We start from the raw sequence: 25807 nt of genomic DNA, 5'->3' as shown, positions 1-25807 counted from the left end.
AGTTTTTATTGGGAAGGTGAGCAACCTACCCACTAAGTTCGTGGGGAAGAATGGTTGGGATCGGCACCCCGTCCCATATTTCACGCTTCAAAATCATTCGAGAGAAGGTGTCCCCAATTATGGGGACTGAGTGCAGGGGAGAGAAGTCGCTTCTCTCTGGAGTCAGTTTTCTCGTTTGCTGAATGCCCTCAATCGGTGCTGCAGAGCTTCTTGCCAAACGCTGAAGATACCCGATCAGAAGGATGAGGAGGTCAGGAGACCTGAACAAGTGTGGCCCCACGGGTTGGGGGTACTGACCACCCTGGTTGGGTTCGCACAGCCCCTCCCCCGCCACCCAGTGCCTCTCCTGCGGCACCAAGGGGGCTACGTGGCCTCAGGCCCAGGGGACAGGAGGCCACCCCCAAAGCCCGCCTCACGGTACTGGTTGGGGAACATGTTGCTGCCCACAAGGCTGGCCGTGCCCCCGTCCCCGGGGACTGGAGCCTGGTATGAGTCCAGTGGCAGTGGCTCAGGGCCGGGCGGCTCCCCGACTGTGGCCCCTGCAACACCGTTGCCTGTGACAGCGCTGACAGGTGGCGGTGCCGGGGGCAGCATGTCCAGCATTGTGAAGAGCGAGGGGTTCGTGGTTTCATAGGGAAAGCCTTCATCCAGGAGGTCCGGCCCACCAGGGGGCTCCAGGCCAGGGAGGGACACGGTGCTGGGGAAGAAGTCTGTTTCTGGCAACAGGGCTGATGGTGGGAGGAATGGACCTACAGGGATGAGAAGAAAGGGAAGGAAGCACAGGGGGCTTTAGGGTCAATTTCTGGCAGGTGCTAACACAAATGGCCAGTTCCATGCTATATGCATTATTAGTGTGGCCTTCTTTCATCCTAAGGAGAACCAGGGTTGAAACAGTACTCCTTCAGTGCTGTGAAGTTTTCCCCAAGAATGAGAAAGGAGAAGAGGCTCAAAAGCGCCCCCCAAATACAAAAACCCCAAAAGTGAAATATCCATACCATGGGAGACCCAAGTGAGAAGTCATCAGTCCCCAAATTGGAAGGTAAAATGACAAGTTTCATTATAAGAGAGCCTCCGTTTTTGAGACAAGACAAACTTCACCAGCAAAGGTTGATTATGCTTATCTCATAGAGAGACACAGGGCTGCTGGGACTCTATTTCCCAGTCTCCCTTGCAGCTTATATGGGTATGTGACTAAGTTCTGCTGGCTAGAATGTGGGCATGACAGCTGGAACTGCAGCAGACACTGGGACCATGCGATGGAAACTGTGAGTTGAAAAAGGCCTGGGGTTGTGGTGATCATGCAGCCACCAAACCATCCCTGTACCACCTACCTCCGGACTGTGTTTATGTAAGAGGACAAAAAAGCTGTGTCCTTTTGAAGCCCCTGTTGTTTTGGGTTTTGCTGTGAATATAGTTAAATATAATCTTAACCGATGTAGGTGGCACCCCTGATTTCTGCTAAGTTCCTAACATATGGGCACAGCCATTGTGCTAAAAAACTGTGTGATGTGACCTCGGTAAATTCTAGAAAAACACTAAGAGATAGGGTTTCCATCTGACAGATGACTAAAAGGAGGCCCAAACAGACTACACAGTGGCGAAACTGTAGCCTCAGCATTCGAACTCGATCTGATTCCAGAGGCCAGGTGTCCACTCATCATGCTATAACGCCAAGGTGGCTTTGCCCCAAGAATGAGAAAGGGGAGCTTTGGGAAATGGCAATGGTGGGAGTAGATGAACGGCAGGTGGCTAAATGAGGAGGGGCTTTGGGACTGCAGGCTGGTGGTTTACGAAATGGGCCAGGACTGGTGGTTGCTGGGGTGGAGCTGCAGCGGCTGGGGGGACGGCAGGCCGTGCTTGCAGTCTGCAAGGTGCGCTGGCTGGAGCGGTCCAGGCCCAGCCGAGTGGTTGGCGGCTGGCTGGGAGGTGGGCGCCCTGGGACGATGGAGTGTTGGGGACAGTGTTCTCAGAGCTAGTAGTCAGCAGGTGGGAGGTCTCTGATGGCAACCAGATAGGGCAGGAGTTCATGGGGACTGGAGGCTGGCATGTGAGATGAGACGAAGGCAGGGGGAGAAGAGGCCAGAGGGTGGCTGGCTAGAGGTGGACTCTGAATTTGAGGTTGGCCGGCTGGGACAACCACCCCCATTCATCCTTCTACTCCCGCTTACCTGGTTTACACCCACCATCCCTAATCTACAGATGCCCAGATGCAACCAGATGCAGCTCCCTGCTCCACCACAGACTAGCTGTGTGACCTTAGACAGGAGACTTTGCCTCTCTGAGCTTCAGTTTTTTCACCAGTAAAATGCGGGCTGAGTGGGGAATGATAGCACCCACCTTGCAGGGTGATTGTGCAGATCAAATGAAAAAAGACACACAAAGCACTTACGTGCCTGTCATACAGTGTCTGTAAAATAAATACATTAAATTTTAAATGAGCCCTGGCTGGTGTGGCTCAGTTGGCTGGACGTTGTCACACAAACTTAAAGGTCATGGGTTTGATTTCCAGTCAGGGCACATGCCTGGGTTGTGGGTTCAGTCCCCAGTTGGAGCATATGCAAGAGGCAAACAATTGATGTTTTTCTCCCCTCCGCCCCGGAATCAACAAAAATGAAAATGAAAAAGTAAAAGGCCAATGAGGTAAGTCTGTGGTGAGATTTTTTCAGGTGTGCCTCTGAGGCTCTGAGCAACTTGGTGAAGATCACACGGAAAGCAGATGGTCCAGCGGAGATCAGAGCCTCTAGACTGTCCAGAATGGCTATTCTTCCCACTTTACGTTGCTGGCTAAGTGTGTCCCTGGCTTTGTGGGAGCTGTTGGGGGCTCAGAAGAGTCCTGAAAAGCAGGGCTGCAGCTCACCCTGAGCCCACCCCAGGGGGCAGGGGCTGGCACAGAGCTGGGACCCACCTGAGCCGTGGCTGGGTAGGAAGTGGTCCAGGAAGGCTGGCTTTTTCCTCCGCCGCTTGCTCTCAATGCCGTGGGGGTCTGGGGAAAGGCAGAGATGAGGATCACTGGGTCCCGGCAGCCCCCCCGCCCAGCCTGGGGCAGGGCAGGACGGTGGGGTCAGGCATCCCCTCCCAGGGATCTGGTGATGGGTGTGGGAAGGGGCGCAGGGGACATACCGGAGCTGTTTAGTTCCCCAAGGACATCAGGCATCCCCCGTTTCCGCTTCTTGTCCACGCCATAGCTGTCTGTTCAGGAGATATCAGGGATATATGGAGTAATCCATCAATAAAGACAATTAAGAATTAATTTTAGAGACCATTTAGGAAGTTGTTGAGCTGTTTTAGTCCTTGGCTAAAGAGTACAAATAGATGTCCACATATTAATCAGAATAAAACCCCAAATACACCTCTAGGCACAGTGGTCTTTGTTGTTCCTGGAATACCCCAAGCACCATCATACCTCAGGGCCTTTGCACTTGCTGCTTGCTGTTTTGGCTGCTTAAAACACTCTTCCTCAACTCCCTCCCCTTCCCTGGAGAACTATTTAGTCATCCTCCCATCCTCAGCTCAGCTCTCCCCTCCTCCAGGAAGCCCTCCTTGACCCCTAAGTCTGGGTCAGGTGTGCCCTCTGGGCAAGCTGAGTCCCCTGAGCAATCCCATCCCAGGCCTGTCCACTCTCGTTGTCACTATATGGGAATGGGTCCGCCCTCCAGAGGACTGAGACTCCTGAGGGTAGCGCTGGGGCTGTTTGGTCACCACTATGTTCTCAACACCACTAGCAAGGGCTAGGCCTGAGCAGCTGTGGTGAGGAGAGGAATGACTAAATCCTCCCAAAATGCCATGAGATGGGTACTATTCCTATTTCCATTTTGCACGGGGAGAGCGAGACTCTGAGAGGCCAAGGTCACAATGCCAGTAAGCGGCAGAGCCAGGATTTGAACCCCAGTCTGTGCAGCTCTGAGCCTGCATTCTACTTCTGCCTCTTCCTTTTCCCCTTCCCCCCTCTGAGTCGCCCCAAGCAGGGCCAAAGACCTGATCTTCAGGCTAATGGGTCCCCCTGGGTTGTTGCAGTCACCTTGGTCTCGAGGCAGGTATGTGAAGGGCAGAGGCTCGCTGCAGACCCCGTCGGTGAGCCGCTGCAGGAAGACATTGACTGTCACAGGTTCAACGATCTCCAGGTCCTCGTAGGGCGGTGTCTTGAACACAATGGCAATCTGGCGGTGCACGTCGGCCTGGGAGAAGTCAGCCCGGCCTTCCCAGGAGGCGCTGCTGAACACCACTGCTATGTCCTCTGTGGGAAAGTAGGGATGTGAGCTGAGCAAGGACACTGGCCCCCTGGGCCCCCAACACATCACTCAGTCTCCCCTAAGATCAGTATTAACATTCCTAAGAATAAAACTCATCGTTGTGGTAGCTAACCTGTTGAGTAGCTATGGTGTGTCAGTCACTATAATTTTTTTATATATTGCCTCGTTTAATCCTTTTAGCGACCCAAAAGGCAGGTAGAATTAATATTCCCACTGTGTCGGATTCAGTGATTCATGAGGGGAACTCACAGGACTCAGCATACAACTCGTACTCACGACTATGATTTATTACCAAAAAGGTACCAAGCATCGTCAGGGAGAGACAGTGGCTGCAACGAAGTCCAGAGGAAACCAGGCCCAAGCTTCCAGGAGTCCTCTCCCAGTGGAGTCACACAGGACACACCAATTGTCCCCAGTTACAAAATGTGACAACAGACACAAAATGATGTCTATCAAGGAAGCTCCTTAGAGACTCAGAGTCCAGGGCTTTTATTGGGGGCTGGTCACCTAAGCACTGTCTGTCTGACATGGACCAAAATACCAGACTCCCAGAAGGAAAGTAGGTGGTCCACACAAACCACGATGCTTATACAAACAGTACAGGCACAGTGAGCCAGTCTTTTCACTCAAGGAATGGTGGGGATCCTCTCAAAATACAACTTCCCAGAAGCCCGCCAAGGGCCAACCTTGTAGGCAGGCCTTTCAAAGGATAACAGTCTCAGATGTGCTATGTTAACTCTTTTTTACATACCCACTTTAAAGGTGGAGAAACTGAGGCTTGGAGGTGTTAAGAGACTGACTCAAAGTCACAGGGTTAGTAGGGAATAGTCAGGATTTGGTGTGCTACTCTTCCTGCTATTCTTTTTCTTGTCTTATTGCATAGCCTCTCTCATCACTCTAATACCACATACAGAGGCTTTATTTGTGTCGGGCGGGCACACACAGATTGCCTCAAGTCACAACAACCCTGTGAAGAAGGTACCTTTAGGGGCCCCATTATATAGAGGATGAATTGAAGCAAAGGCACAGAGAGGTAAAGTCACATATCCAAGGTCACACAGCAAGCAAGTGGTAGAGCCAAGCTGGGAATCCAGGCAAGCTAGAGCTCTTCACCACCAACTCTGCTAGGGTTTGGGGACGTTATCCGATATCTCTAGGCCTAGTCTCCTCACCTTAACGAAGGGAAAATCATAGTACCTACCTCATAGGGTTCTAAGAGGATTAAACAAATCACTCCACATAAGGGGCAGAGACAGGGCTTAATATATAATAGGTGCTCAATCTATGTTAAATGGGAGAGTTCCTGTTAGTATTATGCCAAGTGCTAACTCCAGGCCTGGCACTCAGGAAATCCTCAGTGAATATTAACTCTTTGTAGTGCACTTCTTGGGTAGTTGGGATCCCATGTCATCCTACCAGTGACTCATTTTATGAGGAAATGAGGCTCAGGTGTGGAAAGCACCTGTCTGAGATGGGCCAGTGAATAAATGATGCAACAGGACTCATATACCTGCCTCTAGTTATTCACCCATACCTGGAATGGTTTCTCTGCCCTGGTCCCAACTTCCAGGCCGCTAACAATCTCCTTGGCTTTCCTCAGATCTCAGATCAAATGTCCCCTCCTCTGGGAAGCCTTCCCAGGTGCCTAGACCATGTCTGGTCTTCCTGTTGTTCAATCTCAGCATTTCGTCGTCTTCCTTTTAGCATCACCCACGTTGGTAATTTGTATCTCCCTACCGCCCACTGGACTGAGAGCCCTGTGAGGGCCCAGCAGGGCCCTCTCTCTGCCACTGCCGAGTCCCAGCACTGGGGCCAGCACACAGGAGCCACCTGATAACCATCTGCTCATTCATTCAAAATTTTCTAAGAACGAATCAACCAATGAATGTGTAAGTATAACAACAAATCGATGTTTCTCTGTCTCTCACTTCCTCCCTCTCTCTAAAATCAATAAATTAAAAAATAATTTCATGAGAACCTTCCACTCCTGGGTGTATATCCGAAGAACTGACTCCACAATTTTTGCACCAGTTTCCTAGACTGTGAGCTCGTGGTGGGGAGGCCTGTCTGGCACCTCGCGGGCCACACAGATGGCCCTCCGCCTCTACATGTGAATGAGGGAGTGACTCAGTGAGCGAAGGCACCAACTGGCTGCGTCCGACTCTGAAACCAGAGTCCTGGATCCTTCCGCCCCCGCAGCCTGGTTAGCCAGCTCCCCGTCACCCTCTCACTCTCCTGGGCTGCCTGGCCGCCCCGCAAGCCGCCAGAACCACCTTGGCCTGTTGGCTGCCCCAGGCCACTCACCTTTCTGCACCTTGTCGCACAACAGGTAGAGCTCTTCACCACCCGTGCACGGCCCGCTCTCCTTGTTGATTCGGCAGATCCGCAGCTCGGACGTGTTTGTGGACTCTGGGAAGGAGCATGGGGAAGAGGTATATAAGACAACACAGGCATTCAGTCATCAAATCCTTACCAGGTACCCTGTGGGTGTCCACCCTGGGCTGTAGAGAGGTGGGAAGTACGGAACCTATTTCCCATAAGCCACTCAGACAAGAGATTAGCAGACAATCACAAGTCCTCCACGCTGGGGTCCAGTGAGCGTCTGACCGAAATGGAGACCCGCAGAAAGGCAGAGTTGGCAGGGTCAGGCGTCTGAGACAATTTTTTTAAACGATTTATTTATTTATTTTTAGACAGAGGGGAAGGGAGGGAGAGAAGGAGAGGAAGATCAGTGTGCGGTTGCCGCTTGCACGCTCCCCACTGGGGACTGGCCTGCAACCCAGGTACGTGCTCTGACAGGGAATCCAACAGGCGTGCCCCAGGGGCACTCAATCCACTGAGCCACACCAGCCAGGGCATCAGACACAATTCTTAGGTGAGGGTTAATGGCCTGAAATCTGTAGTGGACACCTGTTGTTTTGCCTATCTGCCAGTCCCGGCACTTCTTCTGTTAACAACCCGCTATTTTCCCTGGAGGGACCGCCCCCATCCCATTCATTGGGATTCGGTAAGGCTGAGCCCACTTCCAGCTCAGCAGTATGTGTGCCCAGATCTGACCGATCCAAAAAGCACCTCCTTCTAGCCACAGCTGATTGGTCGGAGAGGAGCACATGACCAAAACCAGGCCAATGAGAGACAGCCCTGAGACTCTGAGCAAAACTGCTAGGTAAGAGAAGCTGTCTTAGGGAGTTAGGGAGAAGTGCAAGCCAGTAGGACGCAAGCTGAGAGCGGCACACAGCTACCTCGCCCCCAGGGAGGGCACTGCCAAGAATGACTCTAACATGGAGGAGGCATAGCTGAGAGACCAAAGACATGGACATATAATGACATCTCTGAGGACCTGGATGCAACCAGACCTGAAGCCCTGTGCTAGTCCCAGTGTTTTTTAGTTAATGAAACAAATTTTTTTTTGTTATTGTTGCTGGTCCTTGCTGTGCAAAACTTCTTAGTTTGATGTAGACCCATTTGTTTATTTTTTCTTTTCTTTTCTTTCCCCTTTTTTATTGTATTTTTTCCACCACCATTTATCCCCCTTATACCCACTTCCACCTGCCCCCCGCCACAATCACCACACTGTTGTCTCTGTCCATGAGTCCTTTTCTTTTTGGCTCGATTCCTCCACTCCCCTAGCCCCACCAGAGCCTGCTACAAATTCTTTTTTTTCCCCCCTCCTTTGGCCAGTTTGAGTTGGGATTCTATCACTTGCATCCATAAAAGCCCTGACTGAACTAATATCCTTCTACACTTTGATGCCTGTGGCAATCTCTGTAGGCTGGCTAAAACCTACCAGTCATTCCCAACCCATTCTTCCATGCCTGTACCCCTCTGTAGAGGATGAAAACCTAAATACTTCCATTCCCAGACTCCTTGGCAACCATGGGACCAAGCCTGGCCAATGGGACATAAGCCGAAGTCTACCAGGGGCATTCTGGGGACTACATTATTTTCTCTATCAAAGAGAGAAGCGCTGTTACTCATGCTGCCTCTTGCCTAGAATAGTCTAGTATAGCTGTACGGGTTGTACGTTCTGCAATACTAGGAGGTCTCATTTCCATAGGCCTCATAGTAAATGCTGACCCTGGAACTGCGCAGCGTACAGCTTGCTTGACATATAGGGTGACATTGTCCGTCATGCCTTGAATACAGATGTGATATCTGGAGCTGTGGCAGCCAGCTCATGACCATGAGGGAAAAGCAAAGAGGCTCACGGAGCTGCTGAACCAGTGCCCTGATACTGCTGAGCAGCTGAATCCACAGGAACAGACTTCATAACTGAGATATACAAAAAGAAAAAGCTGCCATAGCCAGCATGGCTCAGTGGGTTGCGCATCCTCCCACAAAGCAAACGGTTGCCAGTTTGATTCCTGGTCAGGGCACATGCCTGGGTTGTGGGCCTGGTCCCTGACTGGGGGTTGGGGCATGTGCAAGAGGCAACTGATTAACGTTTTTCTCTTACATCGATGTTCCTCTCCCTCTCTTTCTTCCTACCTTCGCCTCTCTCTGAATAAATAAAATATTTTAAACATTTTTTTAAATTTAAAAATAAAGCCCTGCTGGTGTGGCTGAGTGGATTGAGTGCCAGCCTGCGAACCAAAAGGTCACCGGTTCAGTTCCCGGTCAGGGCACATGCCTGGGTTGCAGGCCAGTTCCCCGGTTGGGGGAACATGAGAGGCAACCACACACTGATGTTTCTTTCCCTCTCTTTCTCCCTCCCTTTCCCTCTGCCCAAAAATAAATAAATTTGAAAAAATTTTTAAAAATTCAGAGAAAAATAACTCCCTGTTCATTCGTGCCTCTTTACGTGGGGCTTTTTGGTGCACGGGGCTAAGGACAATCCCATGGACACAGCACCCTCGACTCACTCTTGTCATAGACAGGCTCAGAGAGCACAGGGTCCATCTGGCGCATCTGTCCCTGCTGGTCCCTGTAAGAGGCCTGGAAGCAGATCCTCACGACGTTCATGTCCACCTCCTGATGGTTCTTCAGGGACCCAGCTGTGGGAGAGATGTGGGAAAGCTGAGGGTGGGGGACGGGGGACAAAGAAGGACTGGAGGAGAGGGTGAGGGGCTGGGAGCAGACGAGGGGCCCAGGGGCTGGGCTCACCATTGTAGGGGTCGATGCCAAGCTGGATCTTCCGCTCTATGGCAGCCTCGATCTCCTTCTTCCTCACACACTGGATACCCAGGTTGTTAAAGCTGCGTGGGGGGAAGGGACGTTGTCCGAGGAGGCAGGCATAGCCCTCACGCGCAGGAGGGCTCCAGCAACTGCCCCCTGCCTTGGGGCTTGCAGTCTCAGAGGCTGAGGTGGCCCGGGCCCAGGGGTCCCAGCCTTGGGGCGGGGGCCTGGGGTTCAAACCCTCCAGGGGCAGCAAGGATTCTTGAGAGGCTCCGCGAGCGCCCCTTACCTTTACCACATGGCAACACTGGCCAACCTCATTTATAAGAAAACTGCGAATTAAACACCAACGCAATGCCAATTTTTAGAAACTCATCCAAGCAGCAAAAATCAAAAACACTTGCTAACGCCCTCCGCAGGTGAGGCTGTGGAGAATCAGGTCCTCTCACGTGGCTGCTGGGCTGCAAGTGCTCCAGCAGTTACACATTGAAGGACAGTCTGGCAGTATTCATTCCTCCTACAAATATTTTCTGAGCACCTACGGTGTGCCAGGCATGTGTTGGGTGTGGGAGGACATAGCAGGGAACAAGAGAGACAAAAATCCCTGCTCTTACTGAAAGTACAGATCACTGAAAGTATACATGCACACACTTAGAATTTGTCCTCGAGAAGGACTGATCTATACGTAAAGCCATTCACTGCAGCTCAGTTAATCATAGAACCACAAGGGATGGGGACCATCACAGGTGCCCATTAACGGGACCCGTTCAAGCCACTGTGCCTCCACACACTGGAATACTGTGTAGCCAATAAAAAGGAGAGGGCAGCTTTAAATGTCCCGATAGGAATGATCTCCAAGATGTCCCGGAACACAGAAATGAGGTGTCAGTGTCTGCTATTACTTCTAAGGAGAGAAAAAAATATTTCTACGCATAGCATATTTTCTATTGCCTCCAGGATGGGGCATTGGTACCTGGAAGAACAAAGAAAGAAGGGAATTTATTTTCCACTGCGTACCCTTTCTGAGCCTTTTAACTTTTTATAGTAAAAACATGTCCATTATAAAGCGAGAGAAAGAATGGGCCCTGCAGGTTAAGTCAGGCCTGGGGTCAGATCCCAGCTCTGCCATTGGCTCTCTGCACCCCTATGCCTCTCAGAGCCTCAGTTTCCTCCTCTACAATATGGGGATAAAGGTAACGTATGCGAATGGGGGGGCAGGGCTCCAGACCTAGGGAAGACCCTCCAGAGCCACCAGGCCTCAGTTTCCCCATCTAGGAAATGCAGCAGGGAGGGTCTGGCTCAGCTGCCCCTTGCCCTTAGGTGTCCCTGGCAGATTCTCAGAAACTCCATGACTGAGAGTCAGGGGTGAGGGGTCGGGGTGGGTACCTGTGCCGGGGGCTGACGTGAGGCCGGAGCCGCACCCTGCAGACGCCGTCGGTGCAGTCTTTCCCCACGAGGCTGTGGGGGTGCACTCGGTGAGGCCAGTCCTTCCATACCAGGCACGCGGTCACCTCCACCTCCCGCAGCCCTCCACAGTCCCGGAGCTGCAGGAAGACAGGTGCTCTTTGGGGGTGGGGGTCCCATTGTAGATACCTAGACCCGTCCAAACTCCCTGGGGCCTCCCTGGGTAGCTTCCTGCTCCTCTCCCCCCAGGACAATGGAGAGGTGTTTGCTTAAGATCCCTCCGAGATTCTAAACCTAAGACTTCCAACTGGTAGCCTGGGGGTGGTGGGGGAAGGGGGGTAGCGCCTCATCACATGATAGCTGCCCACAGGTGTGCTTCCTTTGGTCACTCAGACTTTTAAAAATGGGGTGCACACAGGGTCTCCAAGTACCGTCCACAGATAACATCGTGTAACAGGGGAGAAAGGCTCCTTTACAGTGGAGGGACCTGGAGGACCCCACCTTAACCAGGTGATCTGGGTCAGCATCACCGATCCTGGGCCCAAATGACTCTGGCACCCCCCCGTGGCCGGAAAGGGCACAACATCGCGGTTGCGACAGCCCTTCCAGAGGCGAGCGCATCACCCGAATATAATGGTGAGGAAACACCAGGCAAACTCAAACTGTGTGTCACCAGCTCAGAAATGTCAGTGTCATGAAAGCTGATAAAAAGATGGGTGTCATATTTGGAATTAAAGAAAAACAAATGTATTTTGATCTGGCTGGTAGTTCCACAGTGTGTACGTTTGTAAGGTTTTATCAAGCTGTACACTTGTGTTAATATAGATATTAAGAAAAAATATAACTTAATATGCAAATTCAAGGTTACTCTATTAATTTTAATTTAATAATTAAAATTAAATTTAGAATTCTTATTAAATTATTAAGATAAAATATAACTTATAACCCAATTTTTTTTAAAAAGAGAGAGACTAAAAAGACATGACCACCAAATGCTACATATGGTCCTTGATTAGATCCTGGATTGAGGGGAAAGAAACAACTATGGAACACATTTTGGGGACAATTGAGAAATTTAAGTATGGACCCTATATTAAGTTCTATTAGGAACACTGTTAAGTTTTCTAGGGGTAGTAACAGTATTGCAGCTGGACATGAGCTTATTCTTAGGAGATGCACTTCGAAGGCTGAAGTACCCAGAAGTGACATATGTATCTACAACTCATTTACAAATAGTTCAGCAAAAAAACAATGTGTGTTTGTGTGTGTGGAGAGAGAGCCATGGGTATAGCAAATGTGGCAAAATGTCAACTGGTGAATATAGGTGAAGGGTCACAGGTGTTCATGCTACTATTCTCTTAATTTTTCTGTGGATTAAAACTTTTCATCAAAACTCATGAAAATGTATACATTAAATTAGTACAACTTCTTGTGTATCAATTACACCTCCATAAATTTTTTCTAAATTGAAAAGATTTTTTAAAAATTTTACGTAAAAAGTTGGAAAAAATTTGGAGCCCACATTGAAAAAATATGAGACATCACATTATTCTAGATTTCCAGATTCTCTTTTTCAAAAAGGAAGTTATGGGAAGTGGGCCGAATTTCTGCTCCGCTGCCACAAGTGGCAGTAGATAAAAACTAACCCCTTATCAGGTGCCCAGATCCATGAGGCTTTCTTAGGTTACCTGCTAGGCTCTGCTGGCATCAAAGACCCTCTAGCCCTGGCCGGGTGGCTCATTTGGTTGGAGCATTGTCTACACGAAAGGTTTAGGGCACACACCTAAGTTGCGCATGCCATCCCCAGGTGAGGCACGTATGGGAGGCAAGCAATCGATGTTTCTCTCTCACATTGATGTTTCTCTCCCCCCACACACAAACAAATAAACAGATCCTCTAAGCCTACCCTGAACACCTAAAGCTGGAGCCTGTAAAATACAAAAAAACCAGTGAGGTTCAGTGGGGTAATACTGCCCTCTAGTGAACGTTTGGGAGATTGGGGTGATTTCGGTTGACACCGATGGGCACCATAGGCAGGCAGGCAGTAGACAGGGTCAGAGGTGCTACAGAGCCTAGAAACCAGGGACAGTCCCACACAAGTCCTGTAAGACTTCTGAGCCTCCCAACAGGTTTTTCATGTCAGTGGAAAACTTGTGGAAAATGGTCAGAGCCCAGAGCCCAGCACTGTTTTACATATATAGTATTTTCCCCACAATATTAAAACACTGAATTTTATGTTCCTAAGTCTACCAGGCTGAGTCAGGCTGCATTTGTGGCCACTGCATTAATGAGGTCAAAAGTAACTGCCACATTCATTATGTTTCCTGGGGCTATGCCCGAGCATTTACACACCGAGATAAAATGTGCTTATATATGCTCCACTATTTTCCTTTTATTTCTCCTTCTTTCTAATGTCAGGGCATTATGGGCTCTGGGAGTGATTATGAGTAGAGGTGGGTAATACTGTCAATACATTTCATTGAGTCAGACAGGATTAAAACCATTCATTTAGCCCTGGCTGGGGTGGCTCCATAGGGTGCCTGCCTGCGAACCAAAAGGTCGCCGGTTCAATTCCCAGTTGGGGCACATGCCTGGGATGCAGGCCAGGGCTCCAGCTGGGGGCATGCGAGAGGCAACTGTTTCTCTCCCTCTCTTTCTCCCTCCCTCCCCCTCTTTCTAAAAAAGTAAATAAATAAAATATTTTTTAAAAACATTCATTCTGCTACAACATTAGGAGATTCCGAAGAGATCAGGGCAACAGTCTCAGGATTCATGAAGACTGCAGGCCGGAAAGCTTTCCATCTTTGAGATGTCCCACAAGACCGTGGGTCAGGCATGAGGTCCTGGAGTAAGTCAAGCTGGCACCAAACAGGCTCTACCCCTGGCCGTCTGCATGAGAAACCTCTCTGGACTTACTGACCTTAACTGTAAGATGGGTATCGCTGAGTACCTGGCACGCAGGAGCACTTAGTATATGTCAGTAATTACTAGACTAAACTTGCTCTGTGCCCTTGAGCAAGTAACTTACCCTCTCTGAGCCTCAGTTTCCTCTTCTGATAGGGATAAAAACCCTGAAACAGGTCATCCCCTGGGCCTTGACGGTTCTAACTCTCTGAAGTCAACCCACCACCAAGCCAAAATAATTGCCTGGAAAAACTTAGAATTAAAAAGCTGAGGAGTTGGTTGGAGCATCGTCCTATACACCAAAGTCTGCAGGTTCGATTCCCAATCAGGGTACATAACTAGGTTGTGGGTTCGATCCACAGTTAGGGCAATTACCCCAGAGGCGATTGATCAATGTTTTTCTTTAACATCAACATCTCTCTCTCTCTCCTCTCTCCCCCACTTTCTCTCTCTCTCAAAAAAAAAAAAAAAAAGAAAAAGAAAGGGAAAGAAAGCAAGCTGGGGAAAACACAGCCTACAAATATCACCCCACAGATACCTTATGATTATAAAGGGAAAGCTGTGCCTTTACAAAGGAGGGACCTGGCAGTCACTCTCTGATATGGGGCTGAATTGTGTCCCTCCAAATTCATATTAAAATCCCTAACCCCCAGTACCTCAGAACGTGACTGTATTTGGAGAGAGAGCCTTTAAAGAGGTGAGTCAGTTCAAAAGGCCGTCAGGGTAGGCCCTGATCTCATCTGCCTGGTCTCCTTATAAGAAGAGGTCATCTGGAAACACACAGCGACACCAGACAAGTATGACAGAGAGGAAAGACCATGTGAGGACACAGTAAGAAGGAAGCTGTCTGCAAGCCTCAGAGGAAGCTAACACTGCCAGCGCTTCCAGAGCTGGGAGAAATACCTTTCTGATGTTCAAGCCCCTGGGTCTGTGGCACTTTGTTACAGTGGCCCAAACAGACTGATACCTCACCTTAACCACAGGATCTGACTCACTCAGCATCACTGATAGTGGGACAAACTGCCACCTCGTGTCCTTTGATAGGAGACGCTGAGGAAGCCACAGCATCACTGCTGGGGGGTTCCCTCCAACACGAATAAGCTGATCTAATCTGGAAACAGACAACAGTCCTGGAATGTGGGACATCAAACAAAACATCTGTCCTGTCCTCCACAAATCGACCATGTCCCAAAACACAAAGACAGACCGAGGTCAAAGACACCAGCCTTGGTCCAATCGTGCCTAACAAAATGCCATGAACTGGGTGGCTGATAAACAATAGGTTTTTCTCACAGTTCTGGAAGCTGGAAGTCCAAGATCAAGGTGTCAGCGTGGTCAGCTTCTGGTGAAGCCCCTCCTTCGGGTTGTAGACGGCCCACAGGTCAGACGTCTGCCAACGTGGTACACGCGGCAAGAGAGCTCTCTAGGGTCTCTTTTCTAAAAGCATTGATCCCATTCATGGGGCTCCACCCTCATGACCTAATCACCCCAAAGACCCCATCCCCTAATGCCATCGCCTTGGAAGTTAGGTCGCAGTGATCCTGGACTGGGTATGAAACAAGCAAACAATAAAAAAAAGAGCTATGAAGAATATTTGGGGCCCTGGCTGGTGTGGCTCAGTGGATTGAGTGAACCAAGGGGTCACAGGTTCCATTCCCAGTCAGGGCACATGCGTGGGTTGCAGGCCAGGTCCCCAGTAGGGGGCCCGCGAGAGACAACCAATCGACATCTCTTGCACTGATGTTTCCCTCTCTTTCTCCCTCCCTTCCCCTCTCTCTCAAAATAAATAAAATCTTTAAAAAAAAATTTGGGGACAAGTAGGATAATTAGAATATGGACTTCTTGTTAGATAATATCTTTGTATGAATATTAACTTTCTAGAGTATAACAACAGTGTTGTGATTCTATAGATCCTGCATTTTAGGAAAATATCCTTGTTTTTGACAGATACACGCTGAAACATGTGGGGTGGAGTACTGTCACATCTCCAACTCACTTTCAAGTCTCCCTTTATAAATGTCTATATAAAGAGAGAGAGAGACATAAACCATATGTGGCAAAAGGCAGACGGGTGGGTGTTCATTGCGCTATTCTTGTCTAGTTTATGTAGGTTTAAATTTTTTCAAGAGAACAAGCTGAGCCCTGGCTGGTGGGGCTCAGCTGGTTGGGCGTTGTCCCACAAAGCAAAAGGTCTCCAGTTCCACTCCCAGTCAGGACACATGCCTGGGTTGCGGGTTTGCCCTGGGATGGGGTATGTATGAGAGGCGGCCAATCGATGTTTCTCTCACACACCAATGTTCCTCTCCTGCTCTTTCTCCCTCCCTTCTCCTCTCTCTAAAAATAAATAAATAAAATCTTTTGAAAATAAGAAAAGAACAAGTTGAGACATAAAGTTGAAAAAAAAAAATCCCCTATCAGGGGGACTGCCATTGCCTGCGGGGACTGTTCCCTTTACCTTAGAGGGCTCCCCAAGCAGCCACAGGGCCCTCTGCATCTGGGCCTCTTCCTCTTAGCTTCCTGGACTCTAAAAGAAGAGGCAACAGCCGTGGGCCGGGTGGCTCAGTAGGTTGGAGTGTCGTCCCCATATACCAAAAGGTTGCAGGTTTGGTCCTCAGTCAGGGCACATACCTAGGTTGCAGGATCGATCCCCAGTCGGGGGCAACCAATATATGTAAAAAAAAAAAAATCCCCTGTCCAATTAGAAAAACAAACAAAATGCTAAAAGATAAATAAGGGGCTATGAGTGACCCTAAATGCTCCACACTTACCCCCTTCCTGGAAATCCAATAACTGGGAATATATGTTTCAAAGGAAATCAGCCTTCTAACTAGAATGTCTGGCTGACTGCAGGTTGCTTTTGGCCACAATGCCCAAAGCCAAATCAAATGGCAACTGCAACCACCCAGCTGTGTAAAGGGATAGTGTGCCAGTGCTGGGCCATCTCCCAGGTGTCCTCAGAGCATCCAGTGGGCAGGAGCCTCATCCCCATTTTACCGACGAGGAAACTGAGGCCAAGAGAAGCACTGGGTTTGCCCCAGTTCACACAGCTCGTAGTGGCAGAGCCAGGACTCAGACCCGAGCCTTTCTGACCCTAAAATCCCAACTTGTGGAGAAGGACAAGGTTGCTCTGTTAATCACCCAAAAGAACCCATGAGTACAAACGCCACTGAAGGAGAGGGAGGACAGAGGGGAAGGAGACCTCATCCGAGGAAACTCGAGCCTGGTGGAGGGCAGGAGGGAGGGTCAGGGAAGGCGTCCCTGGGGGGACATGAGTGAGTAGGTGACCAGGCTGCAGGAGGAAAGCAATCCAGGTAAAAGGAACAGCGTGTGCAAAGGCCTGGTGGCTAGAAGGTGGCAAGTGAGGAGGGGATGGGTGGGAATGGGCAACGGGAGCCAGCCAATGAAAGGTCTTGGAGGCCCAGGAAGGGCTTGGGCACTGGGGAGCCCAGCGAGGATTCTGAGCAGGGGAGAGGAGCAGATGTGCAATTTAACAGGTGTCCTTTGGCTGCCTTGCCGGGAATGGGAGAGGGGGCGGATTTGGAGGAGACTGAGAGCTGGTGACTGGGAAGGAAGCTGGAGGTCAGGGAGGAGGTGGGGTTGGGACTTGGGGCGAGTGGAATGGGTAGTGCACAATTGAGGGTCAATAAACATTTGGACAAAGATCCAGAAGCACAGGAAGGCTCTGTGTTGGCGAGGAGCAAGGAACCAGGCCTGAGCCACCATTGGGAGAAACAGTCATGAATACAACCCCCAGGGAGGACAATTCGGCGAAATCCATCAAATTACCTTTGACCAGCAATTCCACTTCTAGAAGTTATTTGAGTGACACACATGAAGGAGATAATAGATGAACCGCGTCCTTCTCCACAGCCCTGCTTATAATAAATAGCAGGAGGCGGGAAACAACCTAAATGCCCACCAATAGGAGACTGACCAAGAAATCACCACACACCCACACAACGGGATACCATGGGAAAGAGAATAAGGCAGCTTTACACATGCTGATGTGAGCTGAGCTCCAAGATATAGTCTTAAGTTAAAAAAAAAAAAAAAGCACGGCTCAGAGCAGTATATGTATACGGATGCTCCTTGATTTGCAATGGGGTTACATCCCAATAAACATCCCATTTTAAGCTGAAAATATCATGAGGTCACTAACGCATTTAATGCACCTAACTTACAGTACATCATGCTTAGCCTGGCCTATCTTAAATGTGCTCAGAACACGTACATTAGCCCACAGTTGGGCAAAATCATCTAACACAAAGCCTATTTTATAATAAAGTGTGGAATATCTCATGCAATTTATTATGCATATTGCTTTTGCACCATTGCAAAATCAAAATATCCTAAGTTGAACCATCTGGTAAGTCCTGGACTGTCTGTGTGTGTATGTTATGCTCCCCACTATGTACAAAATGGGAGATGGTGTATATGCGTGTACATATTTACCTGCGTAATCATAAGATACTTCTGGAAGGACACATGAAACACTGGTAACAATGAGTACTTCAAGGGGAAAACCAGCCCGCAGGTTCTCAGAGGGCTTCTGTTCATTTTAACTTAATTTAAATTCTGTTAATATAAATCTTCATGTTTTTTAAGATTTTGAACCATATAATACAATTCAAATATTTAAAACAAAGATGTATATAGTTAAAAAATCTTAGCTATACCTTAGCCATTCAGCACTCCTTCCCAAAAGTAATTACCTCTATTAACTTTCGTTTTTCCTTCCAGTTTCTTTATGCACAGACTTGTAAAATACAAATATAGAATCTTAGTTTTCCCTCTTTTAACACAAAAGATAGTACAATACCCTATGCAGGGTTCTGCATCTCAGACTGGGAGGGGATTATGAATATATCTTGGAGATACTTCCACATCAGTACCTAAGGGAGTCTTCATTTAAAATTTTTTCTGAATTAACTGCAGATATTTATATTTATCTGTGCACATACACAGATATGTGTTAGATCTGCTAGAATTCTTTTTTTTTTTTAGATTTTATTTATTTATTTATTTTTAGAGAGGGGAAGAGAGGGAGAGAGGGAGAGGAACATCAGTGTGTGCCTGCACTTTGTGCGCCCTCTGCTGGGGACCTGGCCTGCAACCCAGGCGTGTGCTCTCCACTGGGAATCGAACTGGTGACCCTTTTGGTTAACAGGGTGGCGCTCGGTACACTGAGCCACACCAGCCAGGGTAAAGATCTGCCTAGAATTCTGATGCATAGATGTTTATTGATTAGTTTACCAGTCCCTTACTGATGGACACTGAAGTTTCCAATTCTTCTCATACAAACAAGGCGGCAGTGGATCACCCTGTACATCCCTCTGTGTGCCCAGATGTGGACATAGCTACACGATAGATTCCTGGAAGTTGAATGGCCCAGCCTAAGGGCGATAATGATGATGGTAACACAAGCAGCTCAACTCTACTGAGCACTTACTTACCAGCTGGAGGTTCTTAGCAGGTATAATGAACTAATTCACGCCTCCCGACAACCCCAGCTGGTTGGTTATTATTACTATCCCACTTTGTAGAGGAGGAAACTGAGACACAGAGAGACTGAGTAACCTGCCCAAGGCTGCACAGCCAGCAAATGACTGAACGGGGACTTGAACCCAGGCACAATGATTCTTGAGGCCTCGTTTGTGAACTAGGAGGGTACCCTGCCTTTAAGACGATGTTGATTTGGTTCAATACCACCAAAATGGGAAGGACTTTCCTTGCCCTTCTGAGTTCTGGGCCAGGTGATAGGATTACCGGCTTCAACAACAGCAACATCAATAATAATAACCACCATCAAACACAGGCATCAATACATGCACGTGAATCTTGGGGCGGGAAAGCGCGAGCCCCACCGTCCCCGGGCCCCACCTCAATGGCGGGCAGCGTCTTGCTGGCCTCGGTGCTGCTCTCCCCGAGGATGCTGCCGGCAGAACGGCCCTCGCACTCGTAGCGGAAGCGCATGCCGCGCTGCTTCGGCTGCTCAGTGATGACCAGGTGCGGCCGCGGCCCGGGACCCGGGGCCGGGGGCCCGAGCCGGCCCAGGGGGCAGCCCCAGGGCGGCGGCGGGGCCGGGGGCGCGGCGGGGCCCAGGGTGACGGTGCTCAGGGAGGCCGCCCCACGAGACACCAGGCGCGTCAGCCCCTCGCCCGCGCCCGCCGGCGCCCCCTCCAGGCCGAAGCCGTTCTCCTTGATGTACTCATCGATGATCTCTGCGAGAGAAGCAAAAACCGGGGTGATGCCGGTTAGAAAAGAAAAGGTTTGACGACCTCCCAGACCCGTGCCTCTCCCTCCTTTTCCAACCCATTCATTTCTTCAGGACATTTCTTGCGGGGCCGAATGCAGGGTCCTCAGCGCCAAACACACGAAAGTCCCTGCCGTCGTTCTCGCCAACAGTCCCCCCAGCACTACCTAGTTCTTGAGGCCGGAAACCCGGAGGCGGGGGCCGGCCTGGCTTCTCCTTCCCTGGGCCCTCGCCTCCACCACCTCCCACCAAGTGCTCCAGCAGCGAGAGTGCATATCTGCATTAGTTGCTCCTGATCCCACATCTGCACATCCCATCGACAAGCGTCTGCTCCTACCTCCATTCTCCCCACCCCCACTTCCTCCACCCTGGTCCACCCTCCATGTCTCCGTTCTGAACCCCCACTCCTGTTCCCCCAGTCTGTCCCCCACACGCAGCCAGAGAGGTCTTAGGTCAGACCCTATTCCCCGTCTGTCAGAAGCCTCCCGTGGCTCCATCTCCCTTGGAGTCCAAGTCAACACTCTCTCCATATAAAGCTCTCTCCAAACTCCACACATCGCAGAAAAAAACAAAACAAAACAAAGCCCGCCGCCTCTGGTGTGTGCACAAAGCCTTGCATGGACTGGCCCTGCTGCCCTGGGACCACCCCCTCCCAGGCCACCCCTCTCACTCTGATCCAGGTTGCCTGCGCCCACCAAGCCCAACCCTCCTGGCAGGCGGGTGATGACCTTGCTCCCCCGTCTGCCTGTTTCATGCTTCCCCCCATTGGCCCCTGCTAGCTCCTCCTCGCCCTCCAGTCTCAGCTCAGATGCCACCTCTTCAGAACGGCCCCACCTGATGTCCTCCTCTCCCTCAATCTGCTTAACTCCTTCACAGCCCCTAGCCCAGTCCAGCCTTATCTTGCTCATTTATTCCTTTTCCCACTGTCTCCACCACCAGAGTGTCAGCTCCCGACGGGCACTTTAGTCCGGGACTGAATGAATACCCAGCCTGGCACGAGGCAGGTGCTCAGTCCAATTCACTGAAGGAATGAATAATAGCGACACTACAGGCAGCTGACATAGGCCGAGCCTTTGTTAAATGTCACACACCGCTAACACCTTGGAAACATCACTGTTAAAATCCCCCATCAGTCCCAGAAGTCACACTGTGACCCTCCGCTCAACACCTCAACAAGGAAGACCAACGTCCCCGTCTGTGCCCACTTGAAGGACTCCTCGGCTTCCCCCAAACTTGCCCTGTGATACTCACCCAATTCATCTGTGGAAGGAAGAGAAAAAGAAAAAGAAGGGTGAGGTCCAGTTAGGTGGTCAAAAGTTTCATTTTTAAGACATTCTCCAAGCTCATCCCCTCCTGGTACCCTCCCCCTCCCCCTATCCTGGGAAACTGGACTCCAGCTCCTTGCTAAACCCCAACCCCCATGTACCCCTCCTGGGCTACCTTCCCTTTAGTTCCCAATGCTGGGGTCCCAGGGTCAGGGCCCCCTCAAATGCCTCCTAAAAAACACACAAAACATTTAGGCCAGGGACTATAAAGTGTTGTTGGGAATTCAAGGAAAAACCAAGAATCTTAAGACCAGGGGAAAAACGGACACCCAATATTCTAAACAAAACGTGGAGATGCTCCTTCCCTATAGCCCACCCTAGGCCCCCAGAGGCACTCGTTTCTGTCTGAAGTTTCCCAGGAGGCAGCTCCTCCTCCTCCAGGCAGCCACCCACTCTGCATCATGGGCCAGTCCCCTAGCAGTGCCCACCCGTCACCCTGGATTCTCCCCCACTTCCTGGGGGTGATGGGTGACAGTAATGCTGGGGAATCCTTACCACCTCTTCGGGAAAGCTCAGCCCTGGAAGGGGCAGTGGAGAAACCAAAACCAGCCTCCCTTCACTCCACAGACAGGACAAGGGGAACCCCAGAGGGAGCAAGTGAGCCTGGAGGCACACAGCGAGGCAGGCAGGGCCGGACGCCCGCCCAGGGCTCCCTGCGCTGGCCGCGGGTCTCAGACACAGTGCAGCCCAGATGCCTGGCTTGCCCTCCTCCTCCACCCTCAGGGAGTGGCTTCTGGCAGCCAGACCTTTGGTCCTTGGAAAGCAGTTGTTCCTGCACCGCTTATCTTATTCAGTCTGAGATCAGCAGGGTCGGGGAGACACCCTCACTTGGTAGATGAGGACAGTGAGGCCGGGAGTGAGGAAGGGACGTGCTGTAGATCACTGACAGGACAACCTCAAGTCACTTCAACTTGGAAAAACCTTCTTAGGCATCTGTGCTGGATGACCTGGGGACCCAAAGGTGACTTCAACTTCGTCTGGGCCCTCAAGGAGCTCCTAAGCTTCAGGGGCAAACCGAGGCCGTGGGCAACAATGCCCGGAGCCTTGGACGGCCTCCGTTCAAATTCTGGCCCTGCTGCTCGCTAGCTGTGTGGCCTTGAGCCCATTACTTAATGTTTGTGCCTTGGTTTCCTCATCTATAAAATGGACACGATAACAATGCCTGCCTCATTGGGCTGTTGTGAAAATTAAATGAGCTAATATTATATGGGGAGCACTTAGAACTGCCCCAATAGTAGGTGCTATATAAATGCCGGCTGCTGTTACACAAGGTGTTGGAAGCCATTGTTTTATGGACTGAGTAAACCACTTTCCATCTCTAGGCCTCAGTTGGTAGGTCTATAAAAGGGGGATATTGAAAAACATGGTTTCAGATCATGAAGTGTGGAGTCACGCAGATGCTGATTTGAATCCCGGCTGTCACTCACTGGCTGTGCGGGCTGGGGCAAGTCACTTAACCTCGCTGAGCCTCCTCCCTATAATATGAAGTCTGAGCTCCTATCTCAGGCATTAATGTGAGGATTTAGGATCACACAGGGATATTGCTTAGTACAACATCTGACCATTTTAGGCCCTCCGTAAAGCTTAAATAATATTGTTATCGAAAATCCTTTTTCGGCCAGAAATATTGGGAACTTCCCTTATTCAGGGCTCAGCTAAAATAACACCCCATACCACCGCCGCCCCTACACCTCCCACACAGGCTTGCCGCCGTCCAGGGACAGCCAGGATTGGCCACACTTGAGCAAGTCTGAGAGCAGAAAGCCAGCCGCGCCTTTCCTGCTTCAGGACCTTTGCACAGGCTGCTCTGTGCCAGATGCTCTCCTTCCAGTTCTTTGCATGGCTTCCTCCTCTTCTTTCAAGTCCCTACTCAAATGTTGTCCCCTAGCTAGGTTTTCCCTGACCACTGCGTCCAAGATAGCCCCCAGAACCCCTACTGTAGTCACAGTTAGGTGCCTTCGTTTTATCACTTACATGGAACTGATTAGGATTTGCCATGACCTTATGTTACAGGGATTCATGTCTGTCTCCTGCAGACTCTGAGCACCACAGAGAAGGGAACATGTCTGCCCCATTCCCACTGTAAACCCAGGCGACCCATTTCATTTCACTCAAAATGAAAGGAATGCTCCCTCCCACTCTTTCTCAGTGGCTCTCCCATCCTCGGTCTGCTATGAGATAGCTCTGACCCCAAGATTTCTTCATAACCTTTATCGCGCTTTATAATCCCACATTTAATTTATTGTTTACGTATCTGTCTCCTCATCTACGCAGGGATCCCATGAGGGCAGAACCAAGGCTGTTTCAGTCACTACTGAGTCCCCAGCGATGCCCAGCACAGGGCCAGGTGCAGAACAGGAACTCAATAAATATTTACTGAATGGACGACCTCAGAAATTACTCTCACTTGAAACCAAAGATCTAGGTCTCAGGGCAGCAAAGTCTCGGCCTTGTTCCTGCCCAGGACCAGTGCTTGGGAAGTACCTGTCCCCAGTGCCACGTCCCACTGTTCACCGCCACCACAAATCAGAGATCTGTTAGAGAGCCCGCAGAGCATCCCTCACAGCCAGGCTGGCATTTCTGGGGTCCATCCCAAGACTCTCCCTCCAGAGCGAGGCTCAGACCCAGCCCACTGTGGGGCGACAGAGTTTCCACAGTGTTGGGACTCATCCCTGCCCCCAAACCTCAGCATACTAATAAGAGAGAGAAGGTTTCATTTGGTCATGATTCTGCATTTCCTTGGGCAGCACTGCATTTTGGATGGCACAAACTGAGGGACCCTATAAGCTAGTGGTTCTCAGAGTCTTTTGGGAACTTGCTGAAAATATAAACTCTCAGAAGCCATCCTAGATCTACGGAATCAGGAACTCTGGAGGTTGAGGCCAAAAATCTGATTCAACAAGCTCTCGGGGTGACTCTGATGCATACAAAGGTTTAACAGCCACTGTTATAGATTGTCTAATAATAATAATTGTTAGTATTATTACACCAATAACAGTTAATGCCTATTGAGCCTTTACTGTATGCCAGTCACTGCTTTGAAAGTTTACCTGTATCTGCTCATTGAATCCTGTCAATCCTCCTTAAAGGGGGAGGCACTGATATTATGCCCATATTACAGATGAGGAACACTGAGGCCCAGAGAGGGGAAGTGATTTTGAGGCTCCCGCATAGTTAGAGGTGGGTGTCACAAAGCCCAATATGGCGATTATTACCCTCTGCACTACTGTGTGAATCTCTACGGAGGACTCCTCTTGGAGTGTGTATAGGTACTTAGTTTTACCTGTCCAGCTCCTAATCACCTGGGAGGTGGGGGCATCTGGAACCCCCATCTAGACGAGCAGGGAAGGACACCATCAAGGAAAGCTGTGGTGGACCTCGATGAAACCCCCAGACAGACACGTGCCAGACAGAGGCGTGCCCAATGGATTCCCCCCTCCCCTGTCCTGAGTGTGCAAGTGGACAGGAACTGTGGAGGGCTGCTCACCCGTGGTCCTGGAAACGGCCAGCGAGAGCGAGGAGAGATCCGGGGACCCTGCAGGGAGGAAGGCAAGTCTCAGGAGGTGATGGAGATCCCACAGAATTTCTCAAGATCCTCCCTCTTCCTCTCCTGGCCTGCTCCTTCCTCACCCCTCACCCAGAGTCTGGTCTTGCCTCCTTCCCTAACTCGTGAATCGGTGCCTTAGTTTCTGTCATTCATCCCACTCTTTCATCACACTCTGGCCCCGCTCCTTCCCTCCCTTAAGGTAGGGCCTAGAGGAATCCTTCTCAATCTCGGTTAGCAAAACCACGGAGCCCTTCCTTCTCTCGGGGTCAGACACTACCCCTTCACTTTTTCAGTGTCAAGCCCGCCCCCTTCTCCCTTCTCAGACCCGGCAACTACTCTCCGAGGCAACCCCCACCCACTCTTTCTTCTCTGAGTCAGGCCCCACCCTCCTTTTTTCCAAACAGGACCCCTCCTTGTCTCCACCACTCAGACCCCTTCCTTCGCCCTATCGGAGTCTGCCCTAGTCCCCTGCTTCCCCCCCCCAGGCCCCGCCCCTTACTCTGAGTAGGACCCTGCTTCCTTCTTTAGTTAGGCCCCGCCCTCTTCTTGCTCTTTTGGTCAGGCACCGCCCCTTCTGTGAGCCAGGCCCCTCCTTTTTGCCCTCTCGGAGTCTGGCCCCGCCCCCAGCCTTCGGGAGCTCGTCTCGCTCTTCCTTCAGCGAGTTAGGCCCCGCCTCCCTCCGTTTGGGAGTCGAGCCCCGCCCCCTTCTTTGCCTCAGGGTCAGGCCCCGCCCCCTCCTCACTCCGTAGTGGGACGCCTCTCTCTTACCTTGGGCCAGACCCCGTCACCAGCCTCTGCCTCCTTCCTTCCCTCTAATACAGTGCCCCCCGAACCCTCACACTCTCCCCACAAAATCCCTAGACTCTTGTAGAGACCCTCAGAACACTCGCATCACCAATTCTGTCCCAGACTCCTCTCCTGAACCCCGGCCCCGCTTACCCAAGGCCCCCAGCTCCGGCGTAGCGGACTGTCTGGCGACGCGACGACTCGGCATGGCCCGACCAGTGAG

The 25807-nt window shown here is 50.6% G+C and overlaps 1 protein-coding gene across 2 annotated transcripts; it reads right to left on the bottom strand.

Moving 5' to 3' along the window:
- Nucleotides 1-44: 44 nt before the first annotated feature.
- On the bottom strand, nucleotides 45-25807 carry RELB (RELB proto-oncogene, NF-kB subunit). Of its 2 annotated transcripts, XM_054588460.1 has the most exons (12): nucleotides 25738-25807; nucleotides 24739-24786; nucleotides 21178-21186; nucleotides 19554-19894; nucleotides 10752-10909; nucleotides 9354-9445; nucleotides 9113-9244; nucleotides 6555-6659; nucleotides 4019-4234; nucleotides 3121-3189; nucleotides 2906-2983; nucleotides 45-749 (listed from the first exon to the last, which is right to left on the bottom strand). In XM_054588460.1, the coding sequence occupies exons 1-12, from the start codon at nucleotides 25790-25792 to the stop codon at nucleotides 364-366; spliced, it is 1689 nt and encodes a 562-aa protein (XP_054444435.1). In that variant the 5' UTR covers nucleotides 25793-25807; the 3' UTR covers nucleotides 45-363. The 2 variants fall into 2 exon arrangements, with proteins under 2 accessions (XP_054444435.1, XP_054444436.1); XM_054588461.1 differs by lacking the exon at nucleotides 21178-21186.

This window comes from Pteronotus mesoamericanus, unplaced genomic scaffold (assembly GCF_021234165.1).
Source record: "Pteronotus mesoamericanus isolate MK-2021 breed Mesoamerican mustached bat unplaced genomic scaffold, CSHL_Meso_final scaffold_137, whole genome shotgun sequence".
Lineage (NCBI taxonomy): Eukaryota > Metazoa > Chordata > Mammalia > Chiroptera > Mormoopidae > Pteronotus > Pteronotus mesoamericanus.
The sequence above is the reverse complement of the archived record's forward strand: the minus strand, read 5'-3'. Positions and strand labels throughout refer to the sequence as shown.

Excerpts from the sequence above, each read along its gene's own strand:
- RELB (XM_054588460.1), bottom strand. The coding sequence starts at position 25,792 with ATGCCGAGTCGTCGCGTCGCCAGACAGTCCGCTACGCCGGAGCTGGGG. Across the intron at positions 9,446-10,751 it reads CACGTCAGCCCCCGGCACAG|CTTTAACAACCTGGGTATCC; the intron begins GTACCCACCCCG and ends CCCCCCACGCAG. Across the intron at positions 3,190-4,018 it reads ATACCTGCCTCGAGACCAAG|ACAGCTATGGCGTGGACAAG; the intron begins GTGACTGCAACA and ends TCTCCTGAACAG.